This window comes from Vipera berus (assembly GCF_964194415.1).
Source record: "Vipera berus genome assembly, chromosome: 7".
Taxonomy (NCBI): Eukaryota; Metazoa; Chordata; class Lepidosauria; order Squamata; family Viperidae; genus Vipera; species Vipera berus.
Window position 1 is genome coordinate 68258731 of NC_138209.1, and position 14730 is coordinate 68273460.

At 44.5% G+C, this 14730-nt stretch overlaps 1 protein-coding gene across 1 annotated transcript in view; it reads left to right on the top strand.

The window, feature by feature from the left end:
* Positions 1-14730, top strand: part of DLC1 (DLC1 Rho GTPase activating protein) — a gene marked incomplete at its 5' end in the record, with an annotated part of 305940 nt that overhangs the window by 105403 nt on the left and 185807 nt on the right. Inside the window, one exon of the mRNA XM_081333189.1 lies at positions 14179-14212. Within this exon, the coding sequence (XP_081189315.1) occupies positions 14179-14212 (34 nt within the window). The remainder of the gene's footprint in view (positions 1-14178; positions 14213-14730) is intronic.

Genomic DNA, 14730 nt, shown 5'->3' on the forward strand with positions numbered 1-14730 from the left:
GGTGCAATTAGTTCACATGGTGTAATAAGATGGAGGTTTGTTGTCACTGTGAGTTGGGGGGTGGGAGCACGAAGGGAGGCTCAGCTAATCTCAATGTATACATGGTTGTACTTTGACAATAAAGGTTTATTCATTAAACAACATGTATGACTTGGTCATACAAAATTCAGGTAGTGATCTAACAGAATAACAGCTGGAAAGGACCTTCAAGGTCTTCTAGTCCAACCCCTCGCTCAAGCAGAAAACCCTATAGCAGGGGTGTCAAACTGCCGGCCTGAGGGCCGGACGCGTCACAACGAAACCATGCCCACCCCATTGCCGGCAATGGGGAAAAAGCTCCGATACGTCGCGCGATGTCACATGACGTCACGAATTTGACATGCCTGTTCTGTACCAGCCTGCTACCGGCCCTGCAGAAAAGGCAGGGACAACCCCTTTTACAAGAAGGCAAGAGGCTGGAATTACGCCTGCCAAATTTATTGCTACAAAAACAAATAGAACAAGACACAAACCAAGAAACAGGAGCTTTTCAAGCGGTTGCCTTCAGCAAACCAGCTCTCCCACGCATTCCCCCTTAAATACAGTTCAGGGCGTGGCTTCTCTCTGCCTCCTTCCGAGGAGCCCCATTGCCTTCCTCTGTTTACTCCTGATTGACTGCCTCCTGCGTCGGGCGTCCTTGAACAGGGCCAGCTGTGGGTCATCTTCATCCACACTGTCAGGCTCACACAGCTGGGTCTGCGTCGTGACCAGATGAGAGGGGCCTGGCTGGGGGCTCTCATCAAGCTGTCCAACCCCCTCAGCAAGCTCTTCAACACCCCCTCCTCCTCCTCCTCCTCTGAGTCATCTGACCCAACTGCCGAACCCACAGGCTGACCCTGAATCACAACAATGCCTGCCCTATAGCATTCCAGAGAGGTTGTTGTCCAGGCTCTTCTTAAAAGCCTCCAATGATGGAGCACCCACAACTTGTGAAGGTAGTTTAAGTGTTTAAGTTTATTGAATTTATATACCGCCCTTTTCCCGTAGGACTCAGTTCCAGATGTTAATTGTTCTCGCTGTTAGGAAGTTTTTCTTCAGTTCCAGGTTGCTTCTCTCTTCGATTAGTTTCTATCCATTGTTTCTTGTCTTGCCTTATGTTGCTTTGGAAAATAAGTTGACCCCTTCCTCTTCTTTGTGGCAGCCCCTCAAATATAGGAACGCTGCTGTCCAAGTTGACCATTCCTTTTAATGTGTTCTTTTTTTTGTTAAAATATCAGGTGACTTTACATTGTGATCCTTGCCTCAAAAAACTGTATCTCTCTTAAATGATTATTACACAAGCAAATTATCATTTTTAAATTATCGGCAGCATTATTGGTTATAGCATGGTAATGAAATTCATTAGGAAACCACTAAAAGTATGTGAGAATGACATAGCTAGTAATTTTATTTTATTTTTCTGATCATACAATATGACAAGGTGAAACCGAAAACAATTTGACAATATGAAACAGAAAAAAACCTGAAAGTGTATTATTCAATCATATGGAAGGTATTAGAATTGTTCTTTTGTTTCATCATGTTTAAGCAGTTAGGAATAATCTGAAGCTATCTTAGACTCATCTGGCTATGCAGGAAAATCCCACTTAATTGCTCTTTTGCCAAAAATGTTATATCACTTCCTGGGAATGCAATTAATATAAAACATATGGAAAGCAGTGGAAAAGATCCACAGTGAATTCAATTATTATTATTTTTTAGATGTAGCCATTTTGCATAAGTAACAGTAAGGCTTGCTATCCTACAGGGTTGAAAATTAACAAAGTACATCAGTGCCTCACCCATGAACCTTAAGTCGTAGGGAGCTTGTCAGAAGAATTCAACAATATACTTTTTCAGGCGTTTTTTACTGTCCTTTTTTTCCCTTGAAAACTGACACTGTTTTTTTAACTGATATTTGTTTTTAAGTAGAATTAGAAATAATTAAAAAAAAATTTTTTATTGAAAAGTTTTAGAGAGAAATAATTAAAACTTTTTAATTATCTACCTTAGTATAAATGTTTGTACAGGTAGTCCTCAACTTCATTTAGTCACAGTTCAAAATTACAACAGCACTGGAAAAAGTGACTCATGACCATTTATCACACTTAACGACCACTGCAGCATCTCCATGGTCACATGATCAAAATTCAGATGCTTAGCAACTGGTCCATATTTATGACGGGTGCAACAACCCAGGGTCATGTGACCTTTTGACAAGCAAAGTCAATGAGGAAGCCATATTCACGTAACAACTATATTACTAACCTAACAACTGCAGTGTTTCACTTAACAATTGAGGCAAGAAAGGTCGTAAAATCGAACAAGATTCACTTACACAAATGATTTCCTGAGCAACAGAAATTTTCAGCTAAATTGTGGTCGTAGGTCAAGGCTGTAAGTCAAATATGAATTGTGATGTCTGCATACTTGACTGAAGTTTTCTCTTTCATTAGTCTTGCATATTTTTCTACATTTTGTACATGTCTGAAATAAGGACAAAATAAATAATATGTCACCAATAGGATGCAAATATATTTACAGATTTTTCAGTCTGTGAAGATCAGGGTCCCTGCCTCATCCAACTCCTCCTCCTCCTGCCACCATTGATGCTACTACTATTTCATTCTCTTCCTCTTCCTCATCCATGTTCTCATTTGAGTTCATATGCCACAAAATAAAAGCAGCAGCCTTTAGCGTCAGCTCAAGTAAAAAAAAATTGTAAAGAAGAATTGAGGCAATCGTACAGTTATAATTACAGATTAAAGTAGATTTTACTTCAGCAAAAACACGTGGCTTTTAATGCTAAATCAGGAGGGAAAGTCTTTAAATGGAGAAGGCATTTTCTATTGGCTACAATTCAAGGTGCTGGTTATTGGTTTGAGGCCCAGTTACTTTATGGGATCATCTCTCCCCAGTTATCTCTACTCCTCCTACATGAGCCAGCAATTTCTACACTATATATTTGATCTATTTTCATATGAGCCACCTAGAGTCATGTATGTGAGGTAGACAGCTATATAAATCAAACGAATAAACAAACATATATTTCCATTTGTCCCTGAGGTTGAATGCTACTTTTGAAACCGTTTTCATTTATTTTATTTTGCAGTTATTTTCTACCTGCTACCTTAGTTAACCAGAGCCTTGGTGGAGCAGTGGGCTAATGCCTCCATAAGTAACACCAGCTGCCTGCAATTAGTGCAGGTTCGCATCCCACCAGGCTCAAGGTTGACTCAGCCTTCCATCCTTCCGAGGTAGGTAAAATGAGGACCCAGATTGTTGGGGGCAATTAAGCTGACTTTGTAATAATGCCGCTTGGGGTGTGTGTGTGAAAGCCCTAATAAGCAGGCATATACATAGAATGAAGGCTACTGCTAAGCTTGTAAGCCGCCCTGAGTCTTCGGAGAAGGGCGGGATATAAATGGAATTAAAATTAAAATTAAAATTAAAATAAAATTAAATTAGTTGTCAAGAAGGGACGCGGTGGCTCAGTGGGTTAGGACGCTGAGATTGTCGATCAGAAGATTGGCAGTTTGGCGGGTCGAATCCTGAGTGCTGCGTAGCAGAGTGAGCGCCTGTTACTCGTACCAGCTTCTGCCAACCTAGCAGTTCGAAAGCACGTAAAAAATGCAAGTAGAAAAATAGGGACCACTACAGTGGGAAGGTAACAGCATTCTGAAGTGGCTGAAGGACCACTCAGTGACAGCTGGCTCAATAACAAAGTTTATTTAGAACAAGGCAAGAAGGTACAGACGGCTCGGCTTTTATAGCCGGCAGCCGGACAGCCGGTCCAATCAGAGACCAGTCTTTTCGCGCCGCGGTTCTCTTCTCCAATCGTCTCCGCTGCTTCTGACAGCTCTCTCCTCGTGCCTGGGCGGTTCCACGTTGTTTTGACAGCCACGAGCTGTCAACCGGTTTGCGCTTGCGCTCTGCTGGGGAATTTTGACAGCTGTCAAAATTCCCGCATGTTCTTCTGTCAGACGGCTTTACCTCATAACTTTAACACGTTTAACATTAGTAATAACTTATTTACATATAATACACCCCTTCCCCTTCCCCTGGATTGCCTCCACCCCCCGGTTGTTGGTTGTTGCTGCCTGCCCATTCGTAGTCCTGGATGTAGGCAGGTGCTTTTCTGGTGCGGTTGGAGCGTCGTGGGGGCGTTCCATTTTACGGCTCCCCTTCCTCCTGTGGTAGTGTAGGTAATACGACCTCGTGGGGTGGAGTTGGGTCGTCGGTTGTGGGGTGGGTATGTTGATCTGTTGGTGGTGGGGGTGTGTTTTCCGGTTTTCTGGGGCGGAGTTGGTCGACGTGTCATCGTAGGTGTTTTTCAGAGGTGGTGTATACTAGGTAAGAGATGGGTCCGGTTTGATGTATTATGACCCCTTGGACCCATTTGTGGCTGCTGGAATAGCTCCTGGCCCAGACGGTTTGTCCTGGTGTGAAGGTTCGTGGTGGGGGGGTAGTTCTGGGTCAGTGGCTGCTCTGTCGGGGTGCAGCCTGTCCAATCTAGTTATTAGCCTCCTGCCCCACCTGAGTTCTGCCGGTGATTTGCCGGTGGTGGTGCATGGTGTGGTATGTTGGGCCATGAGGAATTGGCTGAGTCGTCGGTGCCAGTCCCCTTTCATAAACTTTTTTAATGCTTCCTTGGTGGAACGTACCATAATCTCTGCCATTCCGTTCGTCGATGGGTGGAATGGCGCTGATGTGACCAGTCTAATAGAGTTCCTCATAGCGAACATCTGAAATTCACGAGAAGTGAATTGTGGTCCGTTATCGGAAACTATGACGTCTGGGAGGCCGTGTATCGCGAAAACCCTTCTAAGTGCTTGTATGGTGGAGTTTGTTGTGGTTTTCTTGAGGGGAATGACCTCGAGCCATTTTGAGTAGCTATCTACGATTACTAAGAAACTCTGTCCCCGAATTGGTCCTGCAAAATCTAAATGGATGCGGGACCATGGGTTTCTTGTGGTTTCCCATTTATGGACTGGTGCGTGGGGAGGCTCACCTCTTGTTAATTGGCAAGGGTAGCACCCTCCTACATGGTTTTCTATGTCCTTATCAATGCCTGGCCACCATACATAGCTCCTAGCTAGGGACTTCATTTTTACCACCCCAGGGTGTCCTTCGTGTAGGGTTTCGAGTGTTTGATGTATGTTCTTGCTTGGTATCACCACCCTGTTTCCCCATAGGAGGCATCCTAGATGGGATGTTAATTCTAGTTGTTTGGTAAAAAAGGGCCGGAAATCAGGTTCCGGGCATTTGGCTGGCCATCCAGCAGTAACCCAGCGCAGGACTTTGCTAAGGATTTTGTCCTTAGCGGTGTTGACAGCTATGATCTTTGCTGAGAGTGGACACTCAGGTAGCTCTGAAATCGCCAATATGTTCCCTGCGGGGGCTGGGTCTGAGTCCTCAGTTTGTATTGGGAGCCTGCTGAGGCAATCGGCGTGTCCTAGTTCTTTACCCGGCTTGTGTATCAGCTTGTAAGAGTATGCTGATAAAAAGGTTGACCAGCGCAGGATTCTAGGGGATAATATTTGGGGGGTCGCCTTGTCCCACGTAAATATGCCTAACAGGGGTCTATGATCGGTGAAGATTGTGAAGGGTCTTCCATATAAGTAGTCGTGAAACTTTTTCAGGCCTGCGACAATAGCTAGAGCCTCCCTGTCAATTTGCGCATAGTTTCTTTCAGCTTTAGTTAGGGTACGGGAATAAAAAGCAATTGGTCTTTGTGTGCCTTCCTTGTCCAGATGGCTTAAGACGGCCCCTATTCCGTATGGAGAAGCATCGCAAGCGATGCATACGGGAACCTCCTCTTTAAATAGGGTGACTGTCGAGCTGTTGCAAATAATGTTTTTGAGTGATTGGAAGCTGCTCTCGTGTGTCCTAGTCCAGGACCACGGTGTGCCCTTATCTAATAATCTGTGGAGAGGCTCCGCAATTGTAGCCTTGTGGGGTAGGAAGGCGTGATAAAAGTTTAATAGCCCCAAGAATGCCTGGAGTTCTTGTTTGTTTTTGGGGCTGGGGGCTGTTTGGATGGCTTTGAGTTTTTCGTTGGTAGGATGGATGCCCTGGGCGTCTATCCTGTACCCCAGGAATTCCATAGAAGTGACTCCTATGGAGCACTTTTCCTTTTTTAGCTTAAGACCGGCTGTTCTGAGCCGGTCCAGAACAGCTGACAACCTGTCAGCTAGATTGGCTTCTGTTTCTCCGGCGATGAGTACATCGTCGAAATAGGGGCAGACCCCGGGAATCCCCTTCAAAGTTTTCTCCATTATGCTTTGGAATATTCCCGGGGCTGCCGAAATGCCAAACTGTAATCTTTTTACTTTGAAAGCCCCGCGGTGCGTGACGATCATCTGCGTGTCCGCGGTTTCATTGGTTACAGGCAATTGCAAGTACGCCTGCGTGAGATCCAGTTTCGCGAAGATGGCGCCGGAGCGGATGGAGGCGAGGACGTCTCTCACCGCTGGAACAGGGTAAGTGTGGGGACTTAGCGCTAGGTTCAGGGTGGCCTTATAGTCAGCGCATAGTCTTATTTCCCCGTTAGGTTTAACGGGGGTTACTATAGGGGTCTCCCAGCTTCCCCCTTCTGTAGGTTCTAACAGCCCCAGCTTAACGAGGCGTTCCGGCTCGTCCTCAATTTTCTTCTTGAGGGCGAATGGAACCCTCCTGGCCCTAATCCTTACAGGTTGGACGGTAGGGTTAAGGTTAAGGGAGATGGGTGGGCCTGTATATTTCCCCAACGAGCCATCGAAGACATCTGCATATTTGTTGCAGACGGCTTCGAGGCTTGCGGCCTGTACGGTATTTACGCCGGTGATGGCAATGCCCAAGGGGCTGAACCAGTTAAGCCCTATTAAGTTGGTGCGGTCTCCTTGGGTTATTAGTACTTCTAGGGGCCCCTTAAATTTTTTGTACTCGGCCCATACTTGGGCTTTTCCCTTAAGCTGTATGGGAGTTTTTTGATAATCCGCTAACTGTATGTGGGGGTTTTCTAAGGGAATTGTCCTTTTGCTACGCCGGCAGATTTCCTTGTATGTTTTCGAGGAAATTAGGGATACTGCCGACCCGGAGTCGACCTCCATGTTGCAGGCAACTCCCTGAATTTTAGTTTTAATTTTTACTTTGGGGCTTAGACAATGCACCCCCTCTACCGCCTCCACTAAATTACCCGGAATCTTTTCCCTATTGGCTCGGAGGGTGCTCGTACCTGGGGGGTTAGCCTCCACTTCGTGCAAGTTGTCGCGGGGGCGGCTCCGGCAAATGGGCTTGATGTGGCCAGTCTTTCCACAATTGTGACACTTCGCGTTGCGGAATCGGCAGCTGGCCCGGGCATGGTTGCCCCCGCAGCTGGCACAGTTGGCGCGTTGGTCTCTTCACGGTGGCAGGAGGCTTCTTGGTTTTTGTCGGTCGGTGGTGTCGTTTCTTCGGGTTTGTCGCCTCTCCATCCGGCATTGTAGTGCATCTCCGTCTGTTAGGTCTACGGATTCGTTGTCATCGCTGAGGGTCGCCTCGTCCTGGTATACGGTTCCGTGGTTTTCTGGCGTAGTGTGGGCTGATTTTTTTCGGTGGTTGTCCTCGTAAGCCATGATCTCCCTGGAGACTTCGGCTAGACTCATATCTGGCTTGGATATGATCTTTTTTTGGAGACGTTCGTCTCTCAGCCCAATGACTACTTGGTCCCGGATTCGGTCTTCCAAGTCCGGGAAACTGCAACTTCGGGCGGCGTGCCGGACTCCTGCGATGAAGTCGTTCGCAGCTTCGTCCGGCCGCTGTTTCCGCTGGGCGAATTGTACCCACCAGTATAGTTCGGAGTGGGCCGGCATATAGTGCTTGTTGAGCCGGTCGATGAGCTCGGCGTACGGGACCTCGGCAATCGGCACGGGGCTGAACAGCCCCACGGCGGCATTGTAGACCAGGGGACCGCTTATGTAGAGGAGCGCGGCGGCCTTTGCTCTATCGTCAGTGATTTTACTAAGAGGAAGCCCTCGACCTGCCCCAGATGTGACTCCCAGCACTCTGGATGGCGGGTGTCGAACTCCCTGATGCGTCCGAAATTTGCCATGCTGTCAGGGTCCGGTGGTCCGCTCCGCTGTGGAAGTTACAACTTCCAGTGACTTGCTCTGCCGGCCGGGAACTCTCTTCCCTGGCCGTGACTTCAGCTCGGTGGAGCAGATCCCACCTTCGTCGCCAGTGAAGTGGCTGAAGGACCACTCAGTGACAGCTGGCTCAATAACAAGGTTTATTTAGAACAAGGCAAGAAGGTACAGACGGCTCGGTTTTTATAGCCGGCAGCCGGACAGCCGGTCCAATCAGAGACCAGTCTTTTCGCACCGCGGTTCTCTTCTCCAATCGTCTCCGCTGCTTCTGACAGCTCTCTCCTCGTGGCTGGGCAGTTCCGCGTTGTTTTGACAGCTGCGAGCTGTCAACCGGTTTGCGCTTGCGCTCTGCTGGGGAATTTTGACAGCTGTCAAAATTCCCGCGTGTTCTTCTGTCAGACGGCTTTACCTCATAACTTTAACACGTTTAACATTAGTAATAACTTATTTACATATAATACACGTTCTGTGCACCTTTGGTGTCTAGTCATGCCAGCCACATGACCACAGAGACGTCCTCAGACAAACGCTGGCTCTTCGGCTTTGAAACGGAGATGAGCACCGGCCCCTAGAGTTGGAAACGACTAGCACACATGTGCGGAGGAACCTTTGCCTTTACCTTACCTTAGTTGTCAGAGATGACTTTGAAACATAAGTCTTATTCAGAAGAAGGAAGGGATCAGAAACTCAGATATTGTTTCTGTATCTTGGCTTGTTTGTTTGTTTTACAGTGGTTGCAGCTCTTCAAACTTGATTTCTAGCAACTGATCACAGCTAACTCTCTGGCATTGCATACCAACCCCATCCCCTCCTCCATGTGCACATGAAAATACTATTGTTTTGAAATCTAAAACCAAAACTGAGAAATGCACTCATAAGTCTTCCGTGGTCTACATTCACAAATTCTGTGTGTTACTAACTCTGTGGACAAGAAAACAAAAATATAGTAGTTACTCGCAGGAATCCACATCGGTTCCTTCAAATGCTGAAGCCCTTTTTTTAAGAGGGAGTAAGCATCTCTCTGTCATAAATCAGTGTTGTTTAACACAGCTGTATCTACAGGCTGACTGGTGTAATAGAAAGATCAAATCTAGTGCTTTAATTTCATCTACAACATATTTGAACTTGGTTCAAAGAAGTTAGAGCAGATGTATTTATTCAAAGGTTCATGAGGCTAGCTACACCCCACTCATTCAGTGAGTCACTGAATGAGAAGGAACAATTGCACAGTGTAGAATGCATCTGTTGTGTGTGAAGTGTCCCTATTTCTACCTCTGGCGATCCATCTGAATGAATCAGATAATAGTAAGAAGGAATCTCTTTTTCCTTATAAAGTTATTGCCAATCAATTTGGCCAATAATGAGCTAAAGATAATTAGTCAGGTCACCCAGTTGGCTTTGTGCCTTAGATGGGATTAGAACCGCCATTGCCCTGGTTTCTAGCCCAGCGCTTTTGGTCATTATACCATTACACCATATATCTCCATTAATTCTATTGGAAGTAAATTCCCTTTTCTATATTCTACATTTATTCCTGGATGGGATTTAGATTTGGTCATAGATGGAACACACCCACTGAAACCCATGCTGTTCTTTATTGATCTGTTATAGTAATATAATAAATCAACCAGTTATAGTGTATATAATAAACACTAATTTTGTTTGAATGTTTATTATTTTATCTGGAAACTGTCGAAAATCAGGAAGGATTTGATCTTTTGCCTACAACTTTTCATGGAAAGTCTCATTGAGATGGCCATTTATTTTTGCAGTCCATGGGATGCGTTAAAGTCGCCTCCAGCACCACAGTTCAAAGGCTACGGTGGTACCAAGGTTATGTGCCATGGAACAATTTTCACAGCGAAGATGGAACTTTTCCACTTTTTTTCGCATAATGTGTAGTCAATTCAATTTCAGTGTTCTCCATTTGGTGAAGTCCATTTGGCATAATCACTGCTTGGGTTGTTCAGACCATTTGTTCATTATGCTTAGCTGTTGTTCATGGCTGAATCAGATGTTCTCCTGCCTCATTTGGTTGACCGAGACCAGACTTGCCTGTTATCTCTGTTTCTTCCATTTCTTCCACTTTTGCATTGAAATCTCTGATAATATAGATAATTCTCCGGTGTTTGTTTCAGAGTTTTCTGAATTTCAGTGTAGAATTCTTTGATGTTCCCTACTGCTGAGTCCTCAGTGGGAGCATAAACTTGCAGAACTGTCATGCTGCAAAGTTTCCCACTGATACGTATTGCCATTATCCTATTACTGACTGTTCAAAAACTTTTTATGATTCCGCCCATTTTTTACGCAGTATGAAGCCCATTCTTCTTTTGATGTCCAATGGCTTCATTGATGCCTAGTATACCGATGCTGAGCTTGTTTAGTTTGTTCTTAATGATATTCAGCTTTTCTAGATTTAAGTCATTGACATTCCACGATCCTAATTTAAAAATCTTTGAACAGTGGAGACAACTCTTTTTACTAGGAGCTGTGTCAATGGCTGGGGGGCCATTAGGATTTATCCCATCCATGTCATGGATGCTCCTGCTACTATGATATCTGTTTTTGCTCTTCTCCTGTATCTTTATTGGTGTCTCACCACTCCATGCCATATCTTTCACATCTTTGAGCCGATCCATAAAGTTTTTTTGGCTGGGAAAACTAGAGTAGGTTGCCAGGTCTTTCTCCATGCCAGAGCGGTGTTGGCCAGTACAATAGGCTTATGTTGTTCATCCACCACCACCATCACCATGGTGAGGTAGGGTTGAGTTTTGGAGGGAGGGTCACCATATGTATACCTCATTTAATCCTGGTTTGCATGCAAGAGCAGACAAATAGCACTTCTCAGCAATATTATACTGGTTCTATTGTGTGGTCCTTATCTGAAAATGCTGGTGCTAGCCTCATTTTGGTGTGGATTTAATTTGTGTTGGTTCTTCCAATACTTCTAGATCAGATCATGAGGAATTTTTTTTTATAATTAGTGCTTCAGGCCAACAGCTGTATGGATTAAAATGTTTTATCTGTCCAAATGCTCTTTGAACAAGCAGACCTTGGAGACAGCATTTCTGACTCCAGAAAGCATCTTTCTTCAATCATTCTGCTGAAATTTCAGAAGTTGGCTGGAACATCCAGCAAATATACAGACAGTTGATCAAGATGATGTGGTCAGAGTTCTATTCGATTGTTTGGTTTTTAATGCAAGTAATAGTTTCCAGGTGATATTTCTACATGAGCTATGAAACAGGACAGGAATATGCTACTGAAATGCAATGTAACAGTCTGGGGGTTCTGTACGTACCTAATACTGCTGATAGTAATAAAATATGGCCCACATATTTTGGTATATTTGATAATTAAATAATACTGGGTTGCTTGGAATGATGTCACACTGTTTGAAGTATGTTTGAGACAACGCTTTGTGCACTGCATGTTGGCAAGCCAATAAAATAGACTAAAGGCTTGCCTGGATACCCTATTTGTCCCAACCCAAGGAGTTTTGTAAGAGTGTATGTCAGGGGTGTCAAACTCAATTTCATTGAGGGCTGCATCAGCATTGCGGTTGCCCTCAAGGGGCCGGATGGGTATGGCCAGGGTGGGCATGGCCTACTCGGTGGGTGTGGCTAGAGTGCGTATAACCTATGCATCAAGGGTGCCTATGGGGGCCTGGGCAGGAGTGGGACAGATCTGAGGGTCTCTGGCAGAAGGAGGGTCTCTGGGCCAGGGCCAAGGCAGTGGGGGCCGTTCCCTCACTGTTTCCAGGATGGCTTTGTGGGCCACATGAAACCACTTCGCGGGCCGAATCCGGGCCCTGGGCCTTGTGTTTGACATGTCTGGTGTATGTTGTCCTCAAGCCACTTTTTTATGCAGTATGAAGCCCATTCTTCTTTTGATGTCCGGTGGCTTCATTGATGCCTACTATACCGATGCTGAGCTTGTTTAGTTTTTCCTTAATGATATTCAGCTTTCCTAGATTTAAGTCATTGACATTCCACGATCCTAATTTAAAACTGCTGCAGAGAGAACTTTCCACCATCTTTCTCACTCCATCTTAACAGCAATGTTTTCCAATTTTCCGCTGCATTAAGTGGTATTGTGTGGCCCAGCTACTATATTTCATTATCTTCTAGGCAAAAGTCTTCCACTCTATTTTTAAAGCAAGTGAATTCTGAAATTCCTCTTCCACATCAAGTAATAGGAATATTGCAAAAGTGTGGGTGTTTCCTTTTTCTATCCAGAGAAATGGATAGACAGATGTCAGTTATAATGGGGGCTTGTACGAAGGGTATATTGGATGGGAAACACCTGGTCTTAAAAACCCTTGCATGGAAGGAAAGTGAGTGGTCCTTGCTTTCCAAGCATTGGTGGGAGGGTTAAAGAACTGGCAGTTCACCAGTCAAGATATGTTATTTGAGAGTGTGCATTTGCCAAATCTGAAAAACATATTAAAATCCAACGGCAGTTTTTTAAACTGGCTTTTCAGCAGAGGACAGAGATGCTTAGAGCTGCTGTGCCAGAAAGCCCTAAGCTTTCTTCTTTTGACTTTCCATCTTCCAGTTACGTTTGACCACAGTTCTCCTAATTCCCTACAGAGTTGAATTATGGGAGGAGATATGTAATACAGCTGAAAGGTCCATAGAATAGGGACACTGGTCAAAGCTACTGAGTGGTAAATAGCAGCAAATGTCAAGTAAGTAGAGAGCAAATGTCAAATATGAGAAGCTGTAGAGGAAGCAAATGTTCAACTTAAAAAAAACAAACCATGCCAGTTAAACACAATTTAAAATTAGAATCTAAGGACATTTCTAAGGATGTATCTAAGGATAGTGTGCTACCAGAGTCTATGAACGTTTTGATCTTTTCATTCTTAAATTTGACGTTACACTCTTAGTTCAAGATGGATTTCCTGTCTTCTGGGTTCTAGGAAATTATACGCACTTAGTGCAAAGAGATTTCACTGTTATGCAGAATCTTAGAAATAATAGGAAAACATTTCCTATTATTTTTTATTTTATTTATTTTTATTACATTTATATCCCGCCCTTCTCCGAAGACTCAGGGCGGCTTACAAGCTTAGCAGTAGCCTTCATTCTATGTATATGCCTGCTTGTTAGGGCTTTCACACACCCCCAAGCGGCATTATTACAAAGTCAGCTTAATTGCCCCCAACAATCTGGGTCCTCATTTTACCTACCTCGGAAGGATGGAAGGCTGAGTCAACCTTGAGCCTGGTGGGATGCGAACCTGCACTAATTGCAGGCAGCTGGTGTTACTTAAGGAGGCATTAGCCCACTGCTCCACCAAGGCTCGTGACCTCCCGATTGGACTACTGCAACGCTCTTTACATGGGGCTGCCCTTGAGGACCACTCGGAGGCTTCAGCTGGTGCAGAATGCAGCCGCGCAGGTTGTGATGGGGGTTTCCCAATACTCCCATGTAACACCTCTGCTCCATGAGCTGCATTGCCTTCCGGTTGCCCTCCGGGTGAGATTCAAGGTGCTGGTGATGACCTATAAAGCCCTAAATGGCTTGGGTCCGGGATATCTGAGGGAACACCTGCTGCCGGCATCAAGCTCCCTTCGTGCTGTGCGCTCCCACAGGGAGGGTCTTCTCAGGGTACCGCCGGTAAAAGATTGCCGGCAGATAACACCCAGGGGGAGGGCCTTCTCTGTGGGTGCACCTGCCCTTTGGAACCAGCTGCCCGTAGAGCTCAGGACTGCCCCTGACCTTCGCTCATTCCACCGGGACCTGAAGACTTGGCTCTTTGAGCTTTCTGGCCTGGACTGAGAGTATTAATTGGGGTTTTAATTGGATTTTAATTGGGGTTTTATATTTATTCAAGGTCTAAATGTAATTATCTTAACTGTTCTTAATTTTTGTAATTGTTGTATTGTTATTTTAAAAACCTTGTAAACCACCCTGAGTCCTACGGGAGAAGGGCGGTATATAAGTCTAATAAAGATAAAGATAAAGAAGATTTCTAAAAGTATTTTTAATAAGTTTAATAAGGAGGTAGAAAATTATGAAAATATAACAATTTTACTTTTTTTTCCCAGGCTGTGCCAATTATTACAGAAAAGGTGAAGGCTGGTGAGTGAATAAAGGCTTATTTCTTTTGCTCTTGTTCAACTGATTTTTGTGCAATATTACCTTACATAACCCTAAAGAAACAAGCAGGTGTGAACTACAGTTCTAGCAAAAGGTGAAAATTATGAACTTAACAAACATTAAGTGCTTGCTGTTGATAATCTGTGTTTTTTACTCTGCTGCAGAAAACAGTGGTATATATTGGTGGTAAAGATTTTCAGAAAGTTGAAAGATCAGTCTTATTAAAAGCTAAATTTGGCCTGAAGCAATATGGCCAATGATCAGTCAGAAAGATGATATCTGATATAATAGGTTGCTTTCTTAACCTTCATTAACAAAGAAATAATTGTCTTCTGGATCATTGTATTGTTGGTACTTTTGTCTAGAAAGCATGTAATAGCAGATAGCTAGATGCAGATAGCTAAATGGTTTTTGATGGATCAGCATGCATTCTACACATAGTTGGAAATTACGCTTTAAAGCTTCTTCATTATTACAAAATATCTTAAATTCTCTCTTTC